The sequence below is a fragment of the Entelurus aequoreus genome, linkage group LG08 (genome assembly GCF_033978785.1).
Source record: "Entelurus aequoreus isolate RoL-2023_Sb linkage group LG08, RoL_Eaeq_v1.1, whole genome shotgun sequence".
NCBI classification, from domain to species: Eukaryota; Metazoa; Chordata; class Actinopteri; order Syngnathiformes; family Syngnathidae; genus Entelurus; species Entelurus aequoreus.
This window is the reverse complement of record NC_084738.1, coordinates 5,955,421-5,978,345: the sequence shown is the minus strand read 5'-3', so window position 1 is coordinate 5,978,345 and position 22,925 is coordinate 5,955,421. Positions and strand designations below refer to the sequence as shown.

The following is a 22,925-nucleotide window of genomic DNA, read 5'->3' as shown; positions in this document are numbered from 1 at the left end:
CAATTTTTTGTCAGTCAAAAATATTATTACTATTGTTATTATTTAAGACAAATCACAAGACAAATACAGACCATTTATACCACATTTATTATGGTCAATATATAATAAAAGTAAAATTAATATAAATAACATAAATATGAAAAATAAATTAAATATTATATATAATAATAACTATATATTATATATAATAATAATAAAATATTAGGGCTTTCCAATTAACAGTCAAATCCGAATTGCAAGAAGCTGCAGTTATTTTTTAAAGTTTGTGATATAATTAGCAATTTATGAAATATGAAATAGGCTAATGTTTTCGAAATGTAAGAAATGATGTTACAGATTAAAACCAAAATCACATTCAATCACATATTCAAGATTTTCTTGGAAAAAAATAAAACTGTAATGCAAAGATGAAGAATCTCCAAATTGTATCTCTTTCTTATCTTGTTTTAAATACTCAAGCAATTTTCAACTAACAGTAAATTCCCCTGCCTGGAAATTATTTGAATTTAGGATAATCATTTAAACAAAAATATTCAGTAAACATTACAAAAAAACAATGAACACTGGATATGTCGGCTGGCTGTGTGTGTGTGTGTGTGTGTGTGTGTGTGTGTGTGTGTGTGTGTGTGTGTGTGTGTGTGTGTGTGTGTGTGTGTTGCACGTTGACCACGCTCATTGGCTGTCTCCTGTCACGTGACTGGGCCAGCTCTATACTCTGCCAGGTACAGGTGTGTCCCAGCACATTAAGTAAGTCATCAAGAACATCTGAAAGTGATGCTTGCACCCCCCACACGCCCTTTTTTGCTTTATATCCATACTTTTTTCAGAAAAGTGATGCCAAATGAGTAGCGTGTGAGTATCGATAGATCGATACCACAGGATCGATACGCACATCCCTAGCAGACAGACAGCGCCACATAGCGGGCAAAGCGGAGGAGGCAGCAGTATATACTGCTGGCATATGCCTCCAAAATCAGGCAGCCAAAAAAGAAAGGAAAAGAAAATAAGAGAGAAGGAGTTGAAGAGTCGACAATATGTCACCCAATATGTCCACAAAAAGGTGGGTTTGTTAGTTGTGGTGGAAAGTTATGCATATTAACTTTGTCCCTGTCTGTGGTAATAAGCTAGCTCACTTTTCTCACCATGTTATTGATTGATTGATTGAGACTTTTATTAGTAGGTTGCACAGTACAGTACAATGGACCACTAAATGGTAACACCCCAATACGTTTTTCAGCTTGTTTAAGTCGGGGTCCACTTAAATTGATTCATGATACAGATATATACTATCATATATACTATCATTATAATACAGTCATCACACAAGATAATCACATTGAATTATTTACATTATTTACAATCAGGGGTGTGGGGGGAGGGGGGGTAGGATATGGACATCAAGTAGTGGACATAGAGAGAGAGAGAGAGAGAGAGAGAGAGAGAGAGAGAGAGAGAGAGAGAGAGAGAGAGAGAGAGAGAGAGAGAGAGAGAGAGAGATCACAAGGCATAATAAAAAGTATCTGCATTTGATTGTTTACATTTGATTATTAGCAATCCGGGGAGGGTGTTAGTTTAGGGTTGTAGCTGCCTGGAGGTGAACTTTTATTGCGGTTTTGAAGGAGGATAGAGATGCCCTTTCTTTTATACCTGTTGGGAGTGCATTCCACATTGATGTGGCATAGAAAGAGAATGAGTTAAGACCTTTGTTAGTTGGGAATCTGGGTTTAACGTGGTTAGTGGAGCTCCCCCTGGTGTTGTGGTTATGGCGGTCATTTACGTTAAGGAAGTAGTTTGACATGTACTTCGGTATCAGGGAGGTGTAGCAGATTTTATAGACTAGGCTCAGTGCAAGTTGTTTAACTCTGTCCTCCACCTTGAGCCAGCCCACTTTAGAGAAGTGGGTAGGAGTGAGGTGGGATCTGGGGTGGAGGTCTAGAAGTAACCTGACTAGCTTGTTCTGAGATGTTTGGAGTTTAGATTTGAGGGTTTTGGAGGTGCTAGGGTACCAGGAGGTGCATGCATAATGGAAAAAGGGTTGAACGAGAGTTCCCGCCAGAATCCTCATGGTGCTTTTGTTGACCAGAGAGGAAATTCTGTAGAGAAATCTCCTTCGTTGGTTAACCTTTTTGATTACCTTTTTGATTAGCTCAAGAAAACTCTGGATTTTTACATTTTACTGCTATGTTAGTTAAATAATCAATCCAGTCAAACATTTATCAAGCTGTTCTTATTCAATAATGTCATGGGAGAGTTTATTTCCAATTTAAGAATCAGTGGTGCAGCAAATAAATGACTCAAAATGAATTCCATCGTATTCCGAGTGCTCAGTTCTTCCCCTACTGTACATGTCAACTGTGATGCTGTTCTTCTTTCACAAATATGGTAATTATAGTCAAAAATACCATTAAAATGCATAATTGTATGTAAAATAGCATCAACAAATGTTGCAGCTGTGTTGGGGGCCCTGTAAAGATTCTTTTCATGGGGCCCAAAATCCCTAGCGGCGCCCCTGCCTGCACACACTCACTGTCGCCGCTCCCTCACCTCTCTCGCCCACTCACTCACTGACGTCACTCACCTCTCATGCTGTCATATCTTAAAGGGCCACACACACACACACACACATACGCTACTCTCATAACACCTAACAAGACATCATGGTGAAGCCAGAAGTCGAGTTTTTTAACATGGAGACATTCTCAATACTTTTCTTTTGTCGAGCACAAAGACAATAACATTTTAGTTAAATGTAAGTTGTGTCTTGGATCAAAGATCTTATCTACTTAGAGTTCAAGTTAAAGTGTCATTATGTTGCAGATATTATGTTGCTATTATGTTGCAGCTATTTAAAATAGTTGTGTCAATTTTTTCTGGCCTGAAATAAATTGACCCTTTGAAACATATCTTTGTCTTTGTGTGTTGTATGTAGACCACATTGTTTGTGTGTTGTATGTAGACCACATTGTTTGTGTGTTGTATGTAGAGCACATTGTTTGTGTGTTGTATGTAGACCACGTTGTTTGTGTGTTGTATGTAGACCACATTGTTTGTGTGTTGTATGTAGACCACATTGTTTGTGTGTTGTATGTAGACCACATTGTTTGTGTGTTGTATGTAGACCACATTGTTTGTGTGTTGTATGTAGAGCACATTGTTTGTGTGTTGTATGTAGACCACATTGTTTGTGTGTTGTATGTAGACCACATTGTTTGTGTGTTGTATGTAGAGCACATTGTTTGTGTGTTGTATGTAGAGCACATTGTTTGTGTGTTGTATGTAGACCACATTGTTTGTGTGTTGTATGTAGACCACATTGTTTGTGTGTTGTATGTAGAGCACATTGTTTGTGTGTTGTATGTAGACCACATTGTTTGTGTGTTTATGTAGACCACATTGTTTGTGTGTTGTATGTAGAGCACATTGTGTGTGTGTTGTATGTAGAGCACATTGTTTGTGTGTTGTATGTAGACCACATTGTTTGTGTGTTGTATGTAGAGCACATTGTTTGTGTGTTGTATGTAGACCACATTGTTTGTGTGTTGTATGTAGACCACATTGTTTGTGTGTTGTATGTAGACCACATTGTTTGTGTGTTGTATGTAGAGCACATTGTTTGTGTGTTGTATGTAGACCACATTGTTTGTGTGTTTATGTAGACCACATTGTTTGTGTGTTGTATGTAGAGCACATTGTGTGTGTGTTGTATGTAGAGCACATTGTTTGTGTGTTGTATGTAGACCACATTGTTTGTGTGTTGTATGTAGACCACATTGTTTGTGTGTTGTATGTAGAGCACATTGTGTGTGTGTTGTATGTAGAGCACATTGTTTGTGTGTTGTATGTAGACCACATTGTTTGTGTGTTGTATGTAGACCACGTTGTTTGTGTGTTGTATGTAGACCACATTGTTTGTGTGTTGTATGTAGACCACATTGTTTGTGTGTTGTATGTAGACCACATTGTTTGTGTGTTGTATGTAGACCACATTGTTTGTGTGTTGTATGTAGACCACATTGTTTGTGTGTTGTATGTAGAGCACATTGTTTGTGTGTTGTATGAAGACCACATTGTTTGTGTGTTGTATGTAGACCACATTGTTTGTGTGTTGTATGTAGAGCACATTGTGTGTTGTATGTAGAGCACATTGTTTGTGTGTTGTATGTAGAGCACATTGTTTGTGTGTTGTATGTAGACCACATTGTTTGTGTGTTGTATGTAGAGCACATTGTTTGTGTGTTGTATGTAGACCACATTGTTTGTGTGTTGTATGTAGACCACATTGTTTGTGTGTTGTATGTAGACCACATTGTTTGTGTGTTGTATGTGGACCACATTGTTTGTGTGTTGTATGTAGAGCACATTGTTTGTGTGTTGTATGTAGACCACATTGTTTGTGTGTTGTATGTAGACCACATTGCTTTCTGAGTTGAGTGATGCAAATGCATGTCAACACATTGTATTATTGTCCAGTACAATAACATAACAGGACTGAAATGAAGGCTAAAAGGGCATTAATGGGAGCTTTAAAAAAAAGGGGGGGAAAATAAGTAACTAAATAGTTACTTTTCACAGTAACACATTACTTTTTGGTGTAAGTAACTGAGTTACTAACTGAGTTACTTTTGAAATAAAGTAACTAGTAATTGTAACTAGTTACTGGTTTTCAGTAACTAACCCAACACTGTAGATTTTTAAAAACAGCACAGTGGTCCTGTCATATAAAGGATCTTTGGGTAGAGTTTTTTGCCAGATTACTAAAAACAGTGGTGATCCCGTCATATAGAGGATCTTTGCCAAGGGTTATTAACAGGTAACTAAAAACAACAGTGATCCTGTCATACAAAGGATCTTTGAGTATTGTTTTTGGCAGTAGATTACTAAAAACAGCAGAGTGGTCCTGTCATATAAACGATCCTTGGGTAGAGTTTTTTTGACAGATTACTAAAAACAGTGGTGATCCTGTCATATAAAGGATCTTTACCAAGGGTTTTTAACAGGTAACTAAAAACAACAGTGCTCCTGTCATATAAAGGATCTTTGAGTATTGTTTTTGGCAGTGCATTCCCAAAAACAGCAGAGTGGTCCTGTCATATAAAGGATCTTTGAGTATTGTTTTTGGCAGTAGATTCCTAAAAACAGCACAGTGGTCCTGTCATATAAAGGATCTTTGGGTAGAGTTTTTTGACAGATTACTAGAAACAGTGGTGATCCCGTCATATAAAGGATCTCTGCCAAGGGTTTTTAACAGGTAACTAAAAACAACAGTGCTCCTGTCATATAAAGGATCTTTGAGTATTGTTTTTGGCAGTACATTCCCAAAAACAGCAGAGTGGTCCTGTCATATAAAGGATCTTTGAGCATTGTTTTTGGCAGTAGATTCCTAAAAACAGCAGAGTGGTCCTGTCATATAAAGGATCTTTGGGTAGAGTTTTTTTTGACAGATTACTAAAAACAGTGGTGATCCCGTCATATAAAGGATCTTTACCAAGGGTTTTTAACAGGTAACTAAAAACAACAGTGCTCCTGTCATACAAAGGATCTTTGAGTATTGTTTTTGGCAGTAGATTACTAAAAACAGTTGTGATCTTGTCATATAAAGGATCTTCGTCAGCATTTCTTTAAAGATAAGCTCTGCTTCCCCCTACTACTTTTTGGACATGTTGAAGTGGAAAACTACTATGTGAATATTTATGGAATAAAATTAGAGATGTCCGATAATATCGGCCTGCCGATATTATCGGCCGATATATGCGTTAAAATGTAATATCGGAAATTATCGGTATCTGTTTTTTTATTATCAGTGCCGTGTTTCTTTTGTTGTTGTTTTTTTGTTTTTGTTTTTTTTTCAAATTAAATCCACATAAAAAACACAAGATACACTTACAATTAGTGCACCAACCCAAAAAACCTCCCTCCCCCATTTACACTCATTCACACAAAAGGGTTGTTTCTTTCTGTTATTAATATTCTGCTTCCTACATTATATATCAATATATATCAATACAGTCTGCAAGGGATACAGTCCGTAAGCACACATGATTGTGCGTGCTGCTGCTCCACTAATAGTACTAACCTTTAACACTTAATGTTACTCATTTTCATTAATTACTAGTTTCTATGTAACTGTTTTTAAATTAATTTTCCTTTCTTTTTTATTCAAGAAAATGTTTTTAATTTATTTATCTTATTTTACTAATTTTTTTAAAAAGTACCTTATCTTCACCATACCTGGTTGTCCAAATTAGGCATAATAATGTGTTAATTCCACGACTGCATATATCGGTTGATATCGGTATCAGTAATTAAAGAGTTGGACAATATCGGAATATCGGATATCGGCAAAAAGCCATTATCGGACATCCCTAAATAAAATACAAGCATGACGACATTATATTTACACTTTAAACAAGAGATGTTGTAAAGAAGCTCACATTATCAGTCAATAATTCTATTTAGTTGCGGTCTTAAAAAATATACATTAATACCTCCAATCTGAGTTGTATCATATCTGTATTGATTGATTATTCATACTAGAGTTCCTAATGAAGTGTGTGGTTGCAGTGAAGGCATTTTGGGTGAGTGTGTAGTAAATCATGAAGAGGTCAACTATGCATAGGAAGTTATTAGCCAAGATAATTGTGCCATCACATGAGGAGTCGAGAGGACCGACATTTACCGCTAATTTCTCCCTCATAATCTCCGTCATTTAGCTCACGATTTCCATCTCCCTGTGCCGGGCGTTGCTGAAGCGGAGCCCATCAAATGTGCAATAAAGAATATCGGTCACGGCTTTGGCGTGAAAGTTAAACGGTATCGTGACCACACAAGACCTTTTGTCCTTCACTTTTTTGACATGGTGTTTGTCGTCATAGGCAAGCATAATCCTGAGATCATCCGTTTTTCTCAGAAGCTTCAAGGAAGAGGCCAAGGAGCGGTCCGTCACTCCTCCACATCAAAACAATCGTTTTACATAACAGGCTTTGATCGCTGTGTTTTTTGGACTGGAAGTAAAAGTACATCTTTCTTCACATCAGAGAACAGATTCTACTGTTCACTAGTGATGCGCGATACCGCCCATTTTCCTGCCGATCCCATACCAAGTCAAATTCAGGCTGGTATCGCCGATATTGACCCGATATCGATACTTTGTGAGAATAGACCTAACTTGTGTTTAAAAGTTGTGTATTTCCAAATAATAAAACGCCTATCTAAAAAAAATTTAAAAACCATAGTAAAAATGTCAGAACATTTTTAAATGAAGTTTTGTCTTCATATAATATCTGTTTTTAGCATTTTAAAAAAAAAGTATAAACTTCAAAATGGCCCCCACATACTTGACGTTTCAGTTTCATACTTGGAGAAAGTTCAGACACCCTTCATCTGAACTATTTGAAGCTCTCAAAATAAAAATAAAATATTCATAAACTATAAACAAAGTTTAGTTAGTTAATGAAAAAATAAAATAATACTAACTTATGAATAAATTAAAAGAAATTACAAAAAATACCATAATAAACACTGTAAATGTGTAACTGAACATTAATATTTTCCAACAGGCAGAATTTTTGACACACAAAGTTATGCAGTTTAACAATCGTATTATTATTATTTGTATTCTATTATTTTATTTTTATATTTACTTGTCTATTCTTATATAGGGGAAAAAAACAATAGTAAAAATGTCTGAAAAAATAGTAAAAAAATCGAAATGAGAAAAAGCTGACATTTTTAAAATAATAATTAATAATATTGTACTTAGTCACCTATGACACAAAGTTTTGTCTTTATATAATATCTGTTTTTAGCATATATTAAAAAAGAATAAACTTCACAATGGTCCCCACATACTTGACGTTTCAGTTTCATACTTGGAGAAAGTTCAGACACACTTTATCTGAACTATTTGAAGCCCTCAAAATAAAAATAAAATATACATAAACTATAAACAAAGTTTAGTTAGTTAATGAAAAAATTAAATAATACTAACTTATGAATGATAAAAAATTACAAAAAATACCATAATAAACACTGTTAAATGTGTAACTGAACATTAATATTTTCCAACAGACAGAATTTTTGACACACGAGGTTATTCAGTTAAACAATCGTATTATTATTATTTTTATTCTATTATTTTATTTTTATTTTCTTGTCTATTCTTATATAGGAAAAAAAACAATAGTAAAAATGTCAGAAAAAATAGTAAAAAATCGAAATATAATGAGAAAAAGCTGACATTTTTAAAATAATAATTAATAATAATATACTTAGTCACCTATGACACAAAGTTTTGTCTTTATATAATATCTGTTTTTAGCATATACATATAAAAAAAAAGATAAACATCAAAATGGCTCTCCCATACTTGACGTTTCATTATGCGGCCCTTGATGAACTATTTGAAGCTCTCAAAATAAAAATAAAACATACGTAAACTATAAACAAAGTTTAGTTAGTTAATGAAAAAATAAAATAATACTAACTTATGAATAAATTAAAAGAAATTACAAAAATACCATAATAAACACTGTTAAATGTGTAACTGAACATTAATATTTTCGAACAGGCAGAATTTTTGACACACGAGGTTATTCAGTTAAACAATCGTATTATTATTATTTGTATTCTATTATTTTATTTTTATATTTACTTGTCTATTCTTATATAGGGGAAAAAAAACAATAGTAAAAATGTCAGAAAAAATAGTTAAAAAAATCGAAATATAATGAGAAAAAGCTGACATTTTAAAAACAATAATTAATAATATTATACTTAGTCACCTATGACACAAAGTTTTGTCTTTATATAACATCTGTTTTTAGCATATATTAAAAAAGAATAAACTTCAAAATGGCCCCCACATACTTGACGTTTTAGTTTCATACTTGGAGAAAGTTTAGATTCCCTTTAGCTGAACTATTTGAAGCTCTCAAAATAAAAATAAAATATACGTAAACTATAAACAAAGTTTAGTTAGTTAATGAAAAAATAAAATAATAATAACTTATGAATAAATTGAAAAAAATTACAAAAAATACCATAATAAACACTGTTAAATGTGTAACTGAACATTAATATTTTCCAACAGGCAGAAGTTTTGACACACGAGGTTATGCAGTTTAACAATCGTATTATTATTATTTTTATTCTATTATTTTATTTGTATTTTCTTGTCTGTTCTTATATAGGAAAAAAACAGTCGGAAAAATGTCAGAAAAAATTGTAAAAAAAATTGTGATTGATTGATTGAGACTTTTATTAGTAGGTTGCACAGTGAAGTACATATTCCGTACAATTGACCACTAAATGGTAACACCCCAATAAGTTTTTCAACTTGTTTAAGTCGGGGTCCACTTAAATTGATTCATGATACAGATATATACTATCATATATACCATATAGCCATGGTCAGGAAGTGCTCCACCTTCTTGACATCCTCAACAATGGCTCAAGTGATACAGTCCTTGGTTTTCTGTCATCTTCATTACTGTCCTATAATATGGTCCGCTACGACTAAGTCTGACCTGAACAAACTGCAATTTGTACAGAACAGAGCAGCTAGACTGGCACTTAAATGTTCTTTGCGCACTAATATTTCATATATGCATTCACGCCTGTCCTGGTTGTCTGTTGAACAAAAGATGCATTGTAGTCTCCTTGTGGGCGGTATAGCTCGGTTGGTAGAGTGGCCGTGCCATCAACCTGAGGGTTGCAGGTTCGATCCCCGCTTCCGCCATCCTAGTCACTGCCGTTGTGTCCTTGGGCAAGACACTTTACCCACCTGCTCCCAGTGCCACCCACACTGGTTTGAATGTAACTTAGATATTGGGTTTTCACTATGTAAAGCGCTTTGAGTCACTAGAGAAAAGCGCTATATAAATATAATTCACTTCAATTCACTTCACTTATGTTCTTTAGAACTATCATTTTAGATCAATCACCAGATTACTTTGACAAACAGTTTTTAAAATCAATTAACACACATATTCATGACACAAGGAATGCCAGCAATGGCTATTTGACACTTCCTGCTCCCCGGACCAATCTCCTCAAACATACAGTCATGTATAGAAGTACATCATTCTGGAATGGGTTGCCACCTCACATTAATCTCTCACAAAGTACATTGTCATTCAAGACAGCTTTGAAGATACACCTTTTGCAGCTGCCCACATGACGTGAAGTTTAATATTGCTTTTAACTAGCTTTTTATCTTATCTTGTATTTTTCCATTGTATAATGTCTGTAACTGAACATTAATATTTTCGAACAGGCAGAATTTTTGACGCACGAGGTTATGCAGTTTAAACAAACATATTATTACTTCTATTCTATTATTTTATTTTTATTTTCTTGTCTATTCTTATATAGGAAAAAACAACATAAACCTATATGTGACAGTAAAGGAGAAAGTTATTTTTAAGTTTCACTTTTTGGCATCTCGATTCCGATTGTTACTTCCAGTCCTGTTACTCCAATGAGTCATCTTTTGCTTGGCACCTTGTAAAAAAATGTAATTAAGTCAGACCCCCCTTTTTTAGACCAGTTGATCTGCCATTTCTTTTCTTCTCTCCTCTTCTCCCCTGTCCCTTGCGAGGGGGAGTTGCATAGGTCCGGTGGCCATGGATGAAGTGCTGGCTGTCCAGAGCCGGGACCCCGGGTGGACCACTAGCCTGTGCATCGGTTGGGGACATCTCTGCGCTGCTGACCCGTCTCCGCTCGGGATGGTTTCCTGTTGGCCCCGCTGTGGACTGGACTCCCGCTGATGTGTTGGATCCACTGTGGACTGGACTTTCACAATATTATGTCAGACCCACTCGACATCCGTTGCTTTCGGTCTCCCCTAGAGGGGGGGGGGGGGGGGGGGGGGGGTTACCCACATATGCGGTCCTCTCCAAGGTTTCTCATAGTCATTCACCGACGTCCCACTGGGGTGAGTTTTTCCTTGCCCGTATGTGGGCTCTGTACCGAGGATGTCTTTGTGGCTTGTACAGCCCTTTGAGACACTTGTGATTTAGGGCTATATAAATAAACATTGATTGATTGATTGATTGAAGTCACCACCGATGGTGAAATACAGATTTTGAATAGTTGAACATGTTTTATTAGATGTTGTTGTGTTTGTTTTGAGGGAATTACAACCATCAAATTGCACTGAATGGGTGGAGTCATGCTGAAATAAATGCAAAAAATACATTTATGTCAGCAATCCCGCAAAAAGTCATCAGCCACAGATCGTACTTCTTAATGCGTGAGGAGCCTGGAAAAGGACAAATGTCCACGTTCCTGCAGATAAAATGTCCACGTTCCTGCAGATAAAATGTCCACGTTCCTGCAGATAAAATGTCCACGTTCCTGCAGATAAAATGTCCACGTTCCTGCAGATAAAATGTCCACGTTCCTGCAGATAAATTGTCCACATTCCTGCAGATAAAATGTCCACGTTCCTGCAGATAAAATGTCCACGTTCCTGCAGATAGCGGGTAGAGAAGGAGTGGTGACACACATTGTCGCATGCGGTCGTCCTGACGAGTAAGTTCACACGCTTCAACGATTCTTCCCACAGTTTCTTATCGTGACTACTTGAAATTTGGAACGGCTTTGCGGATTAATGTTGTATTTGATCTTTCCTGGACAGTGGCGTAATCCTTGTCCTCCACTTGGCATGACAAAGACGTCATGAACGATAACATGAAACAAATATTGCCGTGAACGTTCAACGTTAAGGTCACTTCAAATTAAGAACGTCTTAAGATTGCATGCAAAAAAAATTTTTTTTTTAAAAACGAAAGCGGAAAACCCCAGCATGGAACGCTTCACTCGACACACAGACGTCATAAGGTCATCAAAGCGCCCATTTAGGCAATCGCACACAGCACCAGCATTTTGGAACAAGCGATAAAAGGTAAAAATATAATCAATCTGTATGTGGCAGCGTAGGAGAAAGCTATGTTTAAGTTTCACTTTTGCAGCTCATTGCCCATAACTGTGGTGTGTTCAAGGACCCCTTGATTAAAATTAGAAACAGGGGTGTCACTAGTTTTTAAAGACGGGGAGACTTACCTCCCAGGAGATGCACTAATGATAGTATTATTATAATTATAATGATGTTTTATCCACTGATGATACATTAATAATCATATTTACGTGAATAACGACTTAAAAATGGCACAAAAAATACTGTTTTTTACGTTTTTTTTTAAAAACAAAATGAAATTATTTAGGAGGTTAAATCTAGATATGTTCTAGGTATGTTAAACACAGAAGATAGAGATGTCCGATAATGGCTTTTTTTGCCGATATCCGATATTCCGATATTGTCCAACTCTTAATTACCGATTCCGATATCAACCGATACCGATATATACAGTCGTGGAATGAACACATTATTATGCCTAATTTTGTTGTGATGCCCCGCTGGATGCATTAAACAATGTAACAAGGTTTTACAAAATAAATCAACTCAAGTTATGGAAAAAAATGCCAACATGGCACTGCCATATTTATTATTGAAGTCACAAAGTGCATTATTTTTTTTAACATGCCTCAAAACAGCAGCTTGGAATTTGGGACATGCTCTCCCTGAGAGAGCATGAGGAGGTTGAGGTGGGCGGGGTCGAAATGGGGGGGAGGATAGAAGGTAGCGGGGAGAACACTTCACTGTCAGTAACTACAGTTGGTCGCTACATCTGTAAGTGCAAGTTAAAACTCTCCTATGCAAGGCGAAAACCGTTTATCAACAACACCCAGAAACGCCGTCGGCTTGGCAGGGCCTGAGCTCATCTAAGATGGACTGATACAAAGTGGAAAAGTGTTCTGTGGTCTGAAGAGTCCACATTTCAACATATGTTGCCATCCAAGCAACGTTACCATGGACGCCCCTGCTTATTTCAGCAAGACAATGCCAAGCCACGTGTTACATCAACGTGGCTTCATAGTAAAAGAGTGCGGGTACTAGACTGGCCTGCCTGTAGTCCAGACCTGTCTCCCATTGAAAATGTGTGGGGACGTCGTGGCAAAGTTGGTAGAGTGGCCGTGCCAGCAATGGGAGGGTTGCTGGTTACTGGGGTTCAATCCCCACCTTCTACCATCCTAGTCACGTCCGTTGTGTCCTTGGGCAAGACACTTCACCCTTGCTCCTGATGGCTGCTGGTTAGCGCCTTGCATGGCAGCTCCCGCCATCAGTGTGTGAATGTGTGTGTGAATGGGTGAATGTGGAAATACTGTCAAAGTGCTTTGAGTACCTTGAAGGTAGAAAAGCGCTATACAAGTATAACATATTTATCATTTATCATTCTGAGGGAAGAAGGGAAACGACAAGGACAGGTGAGCAAAACACAGGCGAGGAGGCAGAGACGCGAAACTTCCTGCGGGACAGAGAACTACGTTCTAGCACTGGAAATCAGGCTGCGCTGGTCTTTATGGTGTCAGGCCTCATTAGATCCAGGTGCGCTAATTGTAGATTGTCTGAGAGGAACGAGCAGGGGCGTGTTTGAGAGTCCAGTCCATAGTGGATCTAGTTAATAGTGTGAGAGTCCAATCCATAGTGGATCTAGTTAATAGTGTGAGAGTCCAGTCCATAGTGGATCTAGTTAATAGTGTGAGAGTCCAGTCCATAGTGGATCTAGTTAATAGTGTGAGAGTCCAGTCCATAGTGGATCTAGTTAATAGTGTGAGAGTCCAGTCCATAGTGGATCTAGTTAATAGTGTGAGAGGCCAGTCTAGTGGATCTAGTTAATAGTGTGAGAGTCCAGTCCATAGTGGATCTAGTTAATAGTGTGAGAGTCCAGTCCATAGTGGATTTAGTTAATAGTGTGAGAGTCCAGTCCATAGTGGATCTAGTTAATAGTGTGAGAGTCCAGTCCAAAGTGGATCTAGTTGATAGTGTGAGAGTCCAGTCCATAGTGGATCTAGTTAATAGTGTGAGAGTCCAGTCCATAGTGGATCTAATAAATAGTGTGAGAGTCCAGTCTATAGTGGATCTAATAAATAGTGTGAGAGTCCAGTCCATAGTGGATCTAGTTAATAGTGTGAGAGTCCAGTCCATAGTGGATCTAGTTAATAGTGTGAGAGTCCAGTCCATAGTGGATCTAGTTGATAGTGTGAGAGTCCAGTCCATAGTGGATCTAGTTAATAGTGTGAGAGTCCAGTCTATAGTGGATCTAGTTAATAGTGTGAGAGTCCAGTCCATAGTGGATCTAGTTGATAGTGTGAGAGTCCAGTCCATAGTGGATCTAGTTAATAGTGTGAGAGTCCAGTCTATAGTGGATCTAGTTAATAGTGTGAGAGTCCAGTCCATAGTGGATCTAGTTAATAGTGTGAGAGTCCAGTCCATAGTGGATCTAGTTGATAGTGTGAGAGTCCAGTCCAAAGTGGATCTAGTTGATAGTGTGAGAGTCCAGTCCATAGTGGATCTAGTTAATAGTGTGAGAGTCCAGTCCATAGTGGATCTAATAAATAGTGTGAGAGTCCAGTCTATAGTGGATCTAATAAATAGTGTGAGAGTCCAGTCCATAGTGGATCTAGTTAATAGTGTGAGAGTCCAGTCCATAGTGGATCTAGTTAATAGTGTGAGAGTCCAGTCCATAGTGGATCTAGTTGATAGTGTGAGAGTCCAGTCCATAGTGGATCTAGTTAATAGTGTGAGAGTCCAGTCCATAGTGGATCTAGTTAATAGTGTGAGAGTCCAGTCCATAGTGGATCTAGTTAATAGTGTGAGAGTCCAGTCCAAAGTGGATCTAGTTGATAGTGTGAGAGTCCAGTCCATAGTGGATCTAGTTAATAATGTGAGAGTCCAGTCCATAGTGGATCTAATAAATAGTGTGAGAGTCAGTCTATAGTGGATCTAATAAATAGTGTGAGAGTCCAGTCCATAGTGGATCTAGTTAATAGTGTGAGAGTCCAGTCCATAGTGGATCTAGCATTATAGTGTGAGAGTCCAGTCCATCGTGGATCTAACATAATAGTGAGAGTCCAATCCATAGTGGATCTAACATAATAGTGTGATAGTCCAGTCCATAGTGGATCTAACATAATAGTGTGAGAGTCCAGTCCATAGTGGATCTAACATAATAGTGTGAGAGTCCAGTCCATAGTGGATCTAACATAATAGTGTGAGAGTCCAGTCCATAGTGGATCTAGTTAATAGTGTGAGAGTCCAGTCCGTAGTGGATCTAGTTGATAGTGTGAGAGTCCAGGCCATAGTGGATCTAGTTAATAGTGTGAGAGTCCAGTCCATAGTGGATCTAGTTAATAGTGTGAGAGTCCAGTCCGTAGTGGATCTAGTTGATAGTGTGAGAGTCCAGGCCATAGTGGATCTAGTTAATAGTGTGAGAGTCCAGTCCATAGTGGATCTAGTTAATAGTATGAGAGTCCAGTCCATATTGTAATTTTTTTGAAAATGAAAAATGTCAAAATGGCCCCTGCATGTTACATTTTAAATGCAGTGCAAAACACACTGACATGTAAGTAAAACGTGTACTTCGTTACTTTCCACCTTTCGCTGCCAAAAACACAGAAAAAGATGATTGACCTCGCGTCAACTTATCACCATGGAGACGAGACACCCAACGTCACTTCCTGTTTGGAGGCGCGCGTGGCGGGAGATTCCAACATGGCGGTGCAGCCTAAGCAGAACCTGTCTATGGACAGCGCGGCCGAACACGGCTTCTTAAACTTCTTTTTCTCCATGCCGGAAAAGCCGGACACCACTTTCAGAATATTCGACCGGAACGAGTACTACACGGTCCACGGCAAAGACGCCGTGTTCGCGGCGAAGGAGGTTTTCAAGACGAACGGCGTCATCAAGCACTTGGGCTCCGGTAAGCTAGCGTGTGGAGCCTAGCTAGCCACAAGCTAATATTAGCATACACGTTCACTGTTGACCTACAAGCTAATTGAGCTACGTGTTGCCTACTATAAAATATAAAAATGAATGATGGGTTCTCACTTCTCTGTGGAGCGCTTTGAGTGCCTAGAAAAGCGCTATATAAATCTAATCCATTATTATTATTATTATTATTATTATTATAGTGTTTTTCAACCACTGTGCCGCGGCACACTGGTGTAGCTAATTACTTCTTAGATGTGGGGAAACAGCGGGAGGCAGTGTGCAGGTAAAAAGGTGTCAAATGCTTAAACCAAAAATAAACAAAAGGTGAGTGCCCCTAAGAAAAGGCATTGAAGCTTAGGGAAGGCTATGCAGAACGAAACTAAAACTGAACTGCCTACAAAGTAAACAAAAACAGAATGCTGGACGACAGCAAAGACGGCGTCCACAATGTACACCCGAACATGACATGACAATCAACAATGTCCACACAAAGAAGGATAAAAACTAGGGATGTCCGATAATGGCTTTTTGCCGATATCCGATATTGTCCAACTCTTAATTACCGATATCCGATATATACAGTCGAGGAATTAACACATTATTATGCCTAATTTGGACAACCAGGTATGGTGAAGATAAGGTCCTTTTTTAAAAAAAATAATAAAATAAGATAAATTAATTAAAAATATTTTCTTGAATACAAAAAGTAAGTAAAACAATATAAAAACAGTTACATAGAAACTAGTAATGAATGAAAATGAGTAAAATTAACTGTTAAAGGTTAGTACTATTAGTGGAGCAGCCGCACGCACAATCATGTGTGCTTACGGACTGTATCCCTTGCAGACTGTATTGATATATATTGATATATAATGTAGGAACCAGAATATTAATAACAGAAAGAAACAACCCTTTTGTGTGAATGGGGGATGGAGGTTTTTTGGGTTGGTGCATCAATTTTAAGTGTATTTTGTGTTTTTTATGTTGATTTAATTTAAAAAAACAACAACAAAAAAACGATACTGATAATAAAAAAAACGATACCGATAATTTCCGATATTACATTTTAAAGCATTTATCGGCCGATAATACCGGACATCTCTGATAAAAACAACTGAAATATTCTTGATTGCTAAAGCAAAGCAGGTGTGGGGAATAGCAGTCAAGGAAGACATGAAACTGCTACAAAAAAGAGAAAAAGCCACCAAAATAGGAGCGCAAGACAAGAAGTAAAACACTACACACAGGAAAACAGCAAAAAAAACTTCAAAATAAGTCAGGGCGTGATGTGACAGGTGGTGACAGTACACCTACTTTGAGACAAGAGCTATAGTGATGCATGCTTGGTTATGCTTTAAAGTCATATCCAAAAATTGCGACAACGACATTTTATTGTCAATATCGGCTGCTGAATTTCAGTTTTTAATGATTTCTGCTGGTGTTGTGCCTCCGCATTTTTTAAATGAAAAACATTTGCCTCGGCTCAAAAAAGGTTGAAAAACACTGGCCTACTAGTTCATCCATCCATCCATTTTCTACCGCTTGTCCCTTTTGGGGTCGTGGGGGGTGTTGGGGCCATACTGCGACTTTTGGTACTTATCAGATACCAAGCAAATACAGGGCTAGTGTTGATAGCCAGACTATATGTGAAATAATGTGCCGTTTGTCTATTGATGTATTATTAAAAAATATATATTTTGAATTTATAAATCGATTCATATTTATATTTAAGATTTAAAGTACACATAATATTTGAGTGGCCACAAACTAATATGAGACCAAAATTATGTTTCAGCTCATGCATTGATTGATTGATTGATTGAAACTTTTATTAGTAGATTGCACAGTACAGTACATATTCCGTACAATTGACCACTAAATGGTAACACCCGATTTAGTTTTTCAACTTGTTTAAGTCGGGGTCCACGTTAATCAATTCGTGGTACAAATATATACTATCAGCATAATACAGTCATCACACAAGTTAATCATCAGAGTATATACATTGAATGATTTACATTATTTACAATCCGGGCGGTGGGATGCAGAGGGGGTTGGGGCGGGGGGGTTAGGTTGGGTTGCTATCAGTATACTTCATCCATCCATCCATTTTCAACCGCTTGTCCCTTTCGGGGTCACGTAGTGTGCTGGAGCCTATCTCAGCTGCATCCGGGCGGAAGACGGGGTACACCCTGGACAAGTCGCCATCTCATCACAGGGCCAACACAGATAGACAGACAACATTCATACTCCTTCAGTCATCAACAATTATATCATCTGAGAAATGGACATTGTAACAGTGTAGGTCTGACTTGGTAGGATATGTACAGTGAGCGGTGAACATAGTGAGCTCAGAAAGCATAAGAACAAGTATATACATTTGATTATTTACATTTGATTATTTACAATCCGGGGAGGTGGGATGTGGTGCCGCCATGCCCGGGAATCTGTACTTTTCAAACAGAGTATAGTACCGTTTTTGATTCATTAGTACCGCGATACTATACTAGTACCGGTATACCGTACAACCCTAGTTTGGATATTTAATTGATTCTTTATCGTACCACTAGATGCCGCATGCGTACCACTCGTGGTACAGGTACCACAGTTTGAGAATCATGATCTAAACAAGATAACGCAAATTTTCCTTCTTATTACATACAATCGAGTAAAAATAAAACCAATAGTGAGAAGTAACTACTGTATTTTTCGGACTATAAGTCGCAGTTTTTTTCATAGTTTGGCCGGGGGTGCGACTTATACTCAGGAGCGACTTATGTGTGAAATTATTAACACATTAGCGTAAAATATCAAACAATATTATTGATGTCATTCACGTAAGAGACTAGACGTATAAGATTTCATGGGATTTAGCGATTAGGAGTGACAGATTGTTTGGTAAACGTATAGCATGTTCTATATGTTATAGTTATTTGAATGACTCTTACCATAATATGTGAGGTTAACATACCAGTTGGTTATTTATGCCTCATATAACGTACACTTATTCAGCCTGTTGTTCACTATTCTTTAGACATTTTAAATTGCCTTTCAAATGTCTATTCTTGGTGTTGGCTTTTATCAAATAAATTTCCCCAAAAAATGCGACTTATACTCCAGTGCGACTTATATGTTTTTCTTCCTTCTTTATTATGCATTTTCGGCCGGTGCGACTTATACTCCGAAGAATACGGTACACATAAAACAAACACTAATTCATTCAATGCTTCAGAGCCCTCCTGTGAACTTATTTCCCGGAGGTTGCACTCAAGATCTACTACACTGATATCAGTCCATAAAAATAAATAAGTTACTGACACTGCTTTCTGTATGAATACAGTATGTGTGATATTTGGGTCCATCTAACCAGGCCTAATGTTTATCACTTTTACCGTGCAAAGGTAACGAGCATGGTTGTCGGTGTGTTTCATCTCCATTTGAATTGCGTTTGTTGGCAGGAAGTCGTAAGTTGGAGAGCGTGGTCCTCAGCAAGCTGAACTTTGAGGCGTTTGTGAGAGATCTGCTTCTGGTGAGGCAGTACCGGGTCGAGGTGTACAAGAACCAAAGCAAGAGCAGCAAGGAGCACGACTGGAGGATTGAGTTCAAGGTCGACCTAACTTTGTTCATCGTTCTTGGTCCCTGGGAGAGTACGATGGAACGTCAGTCAAAACGTAACTAGCAACCCTTTTATCCTCCTTCTAATTCCAGGCCTCTCCGGGAAACCTGACCCAGTTTGAGGAGATTCTCTTTGGCGGTGGAAACGGAGCAGAAGGCTGCGCCGGTGTCGTGGCCGCTCGCGTGGCCACCGGCGCAGACGGGCAGCGCGTGGTGGGCGTGGGCTACGTGGACGCCGCTCAAAGGACCATGGGCGTGTGCGAGTTCCCGGACAACGAGATCTTCTCCAACCTGGAGTCCCTGCTAGTACAGATCAGCCCGAAAGAGTGTCTCCTTGCTCAGGGGGACGGCAATGCGGATGGAAGCAAGCTGCGGGAGGTTTGTTTATTCTTAAATTACCTTTTTTTTAAATTTTTCTGCCAGTTTGTGTTACTTAAGTGTTTGTCTTGTAATTTAGCAGTAGACAGTCTGTGGGACTTCTTTTAATAAGCCATAAATATGATTAGTGTTCAATGCCAAATCAAAGGATGCAAACCACATCTTAGCTTTGGTTAACGTCAAACCAATCAACCGTAACAGTAATGAATTCATTACATTTTTACAACATGCCGAGGGCCAATGAAAAACGAGCTGTGGGTCGTTATTGCCGCCCTATTAACGATTCACTGCCCCTCGCTGTGTTTATGCAGATCGTGCAGCGTGGTGGCGTGCTGGTCTCAGACAGGAAGCGAGCCGAGTTCAGCAGCAAGGACGTGGTCCAGGACCTCAACAGGCTGCTGAGAGCTAAAAGAGGAGAGACGAAAGCCAGCAACACTCTCCCAGAGCTGGATAAACAAGTAAGGGCGCCATGAGGCATACAGGGCTTCACTTTTTCCACATTTTGTTGTATCGCAGCTTTATTCCAAAATTGAATACATTCATTTTTGTCCTCAAAAGTCTACACACAATACCCCATAATGACAATGTAATAGTTTTTTTTATTTACAAATAATGTTTCAACTGATCATCCTTGAGATGTTCCTACAGTTTAATTGGTAAATCTAGTTGGTTGGACGTGATTCGGAAAGGTGCTCACCTGTCTGTATACTGTACACTGCATCCGAAAAGTATTCACAGCGCTTCAGTTTTGCCACATTTTTTGTTGCAACCTAATTTGAAAAAGGCATAAATCCAATTTCGTCCTCAAAATTCTTCAAAGAAAGATGCATGTGCATGTACAAGCCAGTCTGCCCCGCAACAAGAGGATAGAGAAAAAGTAGAGCTTATTAACTGAAACTGAAATAAAATGGCGGACTTGCGCAAAGCTCTTCGGATAAACCACTACCATGTATGGAGACATCTGCTGACGGGATTAAGGCAAAATACGTCACTAAAGTCTCAAATTCCTAACGACTCATTTGAAGGAAGTTTGGAAGAAGGAAAGATTGTTTTATAAATATCTCTGCTGTTTTTCCATGGTTTGATTTCACATTTTCTGGACTTATGCAGATCACAAACATGTACCAATAGGTAAGAAAAGTTGGTTTTGCAAAATAGGATCCCTTTTAACTCTTTTACCACAGTCAGGCCCAGAACCAGCTTACGGCGATAAACAACGGCTTATTGTACAACACATATGGTCGAGAGATTTTGTTGGCATATGACTGGAGGGGAGGGGCAAATAGTTCTTGTCGATGGAAAAAAAAACAGGTCAGTTTATGTCAACAAAGGTCCTTTCTTCTCCACATTAGCACACTTACATAAATATTGTTTTACGACCTCCATGCATGCTTGTGGATCAATTTGTCATGAAATGTAAACACGAGGCCTGCGTCCATGGTAACTAGAAGTGGGAATCTTTGGGCACGTCACGTTTTGATTCGATTCTGATTCTTGGGGTGATTATTCGATTCAGAATCGATTCTTGATTCAACGCGATTCTGGTAATATATAATTTGCTGTATAAATGATAATAAAACCTTTTCAAAACAGGTTACAGGTCACAAAAGCTCCTCTTGGCTGTTGACATATGACTTATACGCACAAAAAACATCTTAAAATTAAAAAAAAATTGCTAATTTTATTTACAAAAATCACAGAATGTTAATCAATTAGTCAATGTGCTAATGGTCAGGAGCTTAAATGATTTGGATAAATTTGCATAGTGTGTGGTTTGCTGATCTATATGTTTTTTGTGTTTTTAGAGTTGACATATATTCTGTAAATCCTTATTAACTTTAAATGTCTATCAAACTTCCCAAAAAAGGACTCAGAATTGCCCACTTGAACATCTGTAGTCTGAAAAACAAGGTAATTGAGTTGAGTAAAATAATGTTTGAAAATGATCTACATATAGTAGCAATTTCTGAAACTCATTTGGATGATTCAATTGACAATACTGAAATATTTATACAAGGTTACAATATAATTAGACTTGATAGAAACAAACACGGGGGAGGAGTAGCCTTTTATGTACAAGGCCACATTCCAATAAAGCAAAGAGGAGATCTGGACTTGACAGATGTAGAAGCAATCTGGATCCAGGTTCACTTGCCACATCTAAAGCCATTACTAATCTGCTGCTGCTATAGACCACCTTCCTCTGATGCAGCATATCTTGAAAAAATGTGTGCAATGCTTCAGAATGTTTCTGACACAGACAGAGAAATGTATTTCTTAGGAGACTTAAATATTGACTGGCTCTCAAAAAACTGCCCTATGAAAAGAAAGCTTAATGACACTGCCACTGTATGTAACCTAACTCAAATGATAAATCTACCAACCAGAATAAATATGAACAATTCAGGTGTATTGTCTTCAACTTGCATAGATCATCTTTTTACTAATTCAGTAGATAAATGCTCAAAGGTTGTTTCTGTGCCAATTGGATTTAGTGATCATAACATGATTGCTATAGCAAGAAAAGTGAAAGTCCCCAAAGTTGGACCTACAATTATGTATAAGAGACTCTACAAACATTTCTGTGATAATGCCTTTATTGAAGACGTACATAACATACAGTGGGACAGTGTATTTGAGTCAAAGCATACTGAAGCAGCTCTGCATGAATTCATGAAGTCATTTTCTTCTGTCTGTGATAAGCATGCACCCATCAAGAAGCTCACCGTCAGATCTGTCAAAGCCCCTTGGCTTGACTCTGACCTGAGAAACTTGATGAAAGATAGAGATATACGGAAAAGAGTTGCAGTAGATTCAGGTAGCTCAGAGGACTGGCTAGCATATCGCTCTTTAAGAAACAAAGTCACCAAATTAAATAAACAGAAAAAAAGGGTGTACTACCAATCTAGAATTGAAGAAATTAAACATGATGGATAACAACTTTGGAGTACTCTCAATCAAATCATGGGTAGAGATAAAATGGGAAAAACACCAGCATTTATTGAATCAGGTGAAGGCTTTATCACCAAGCCCAAAGAAATTGCTGATTACTTCAACAATTATTTCATAAGTAAAGTTGATACTATAAGAAATGGCATGC

At 37.9% G+C, this 22,925-nt stretch overlaps 1 protein-coding gene across 1 annotated transcript in view; it reads left to right on the top strand.

Moving 5' to 3' along the window:
• The first annotated feature begins 15,565 nt into the window (after positions 1 to 15,565).
• The window catches only part of msh2 (mutS homolog 2 (E. coli)), a 32,093-nt gene continuing 24,733 nt past the window's right edge, over positions 15,566 to 22,925 (top strand). Inside the window, exons 1-4 of the mRNA XM_062054815.1 lie at positions 15,566 to 15,821; positions 19,291 to 19,439; positions 19,541 to 19,825; positions 20,137 to 20,283. Coding sequence (XP_061910799.1) covers positions 15,614 to 15,821; positions 19,291 to 19,439; positions 19,541 to 19,825; positions 20,137 to 20,283 — 789 coding nt within the window. The 5' untranslated portion in view covers positions 15,566 to 15,613. The remainder of the gene's footprint in view (positions 15,822 to 19,290; positions 19,440 to 19,540; positions 19,826 to 20,136; positions 20,284 to 22,925) is intronic.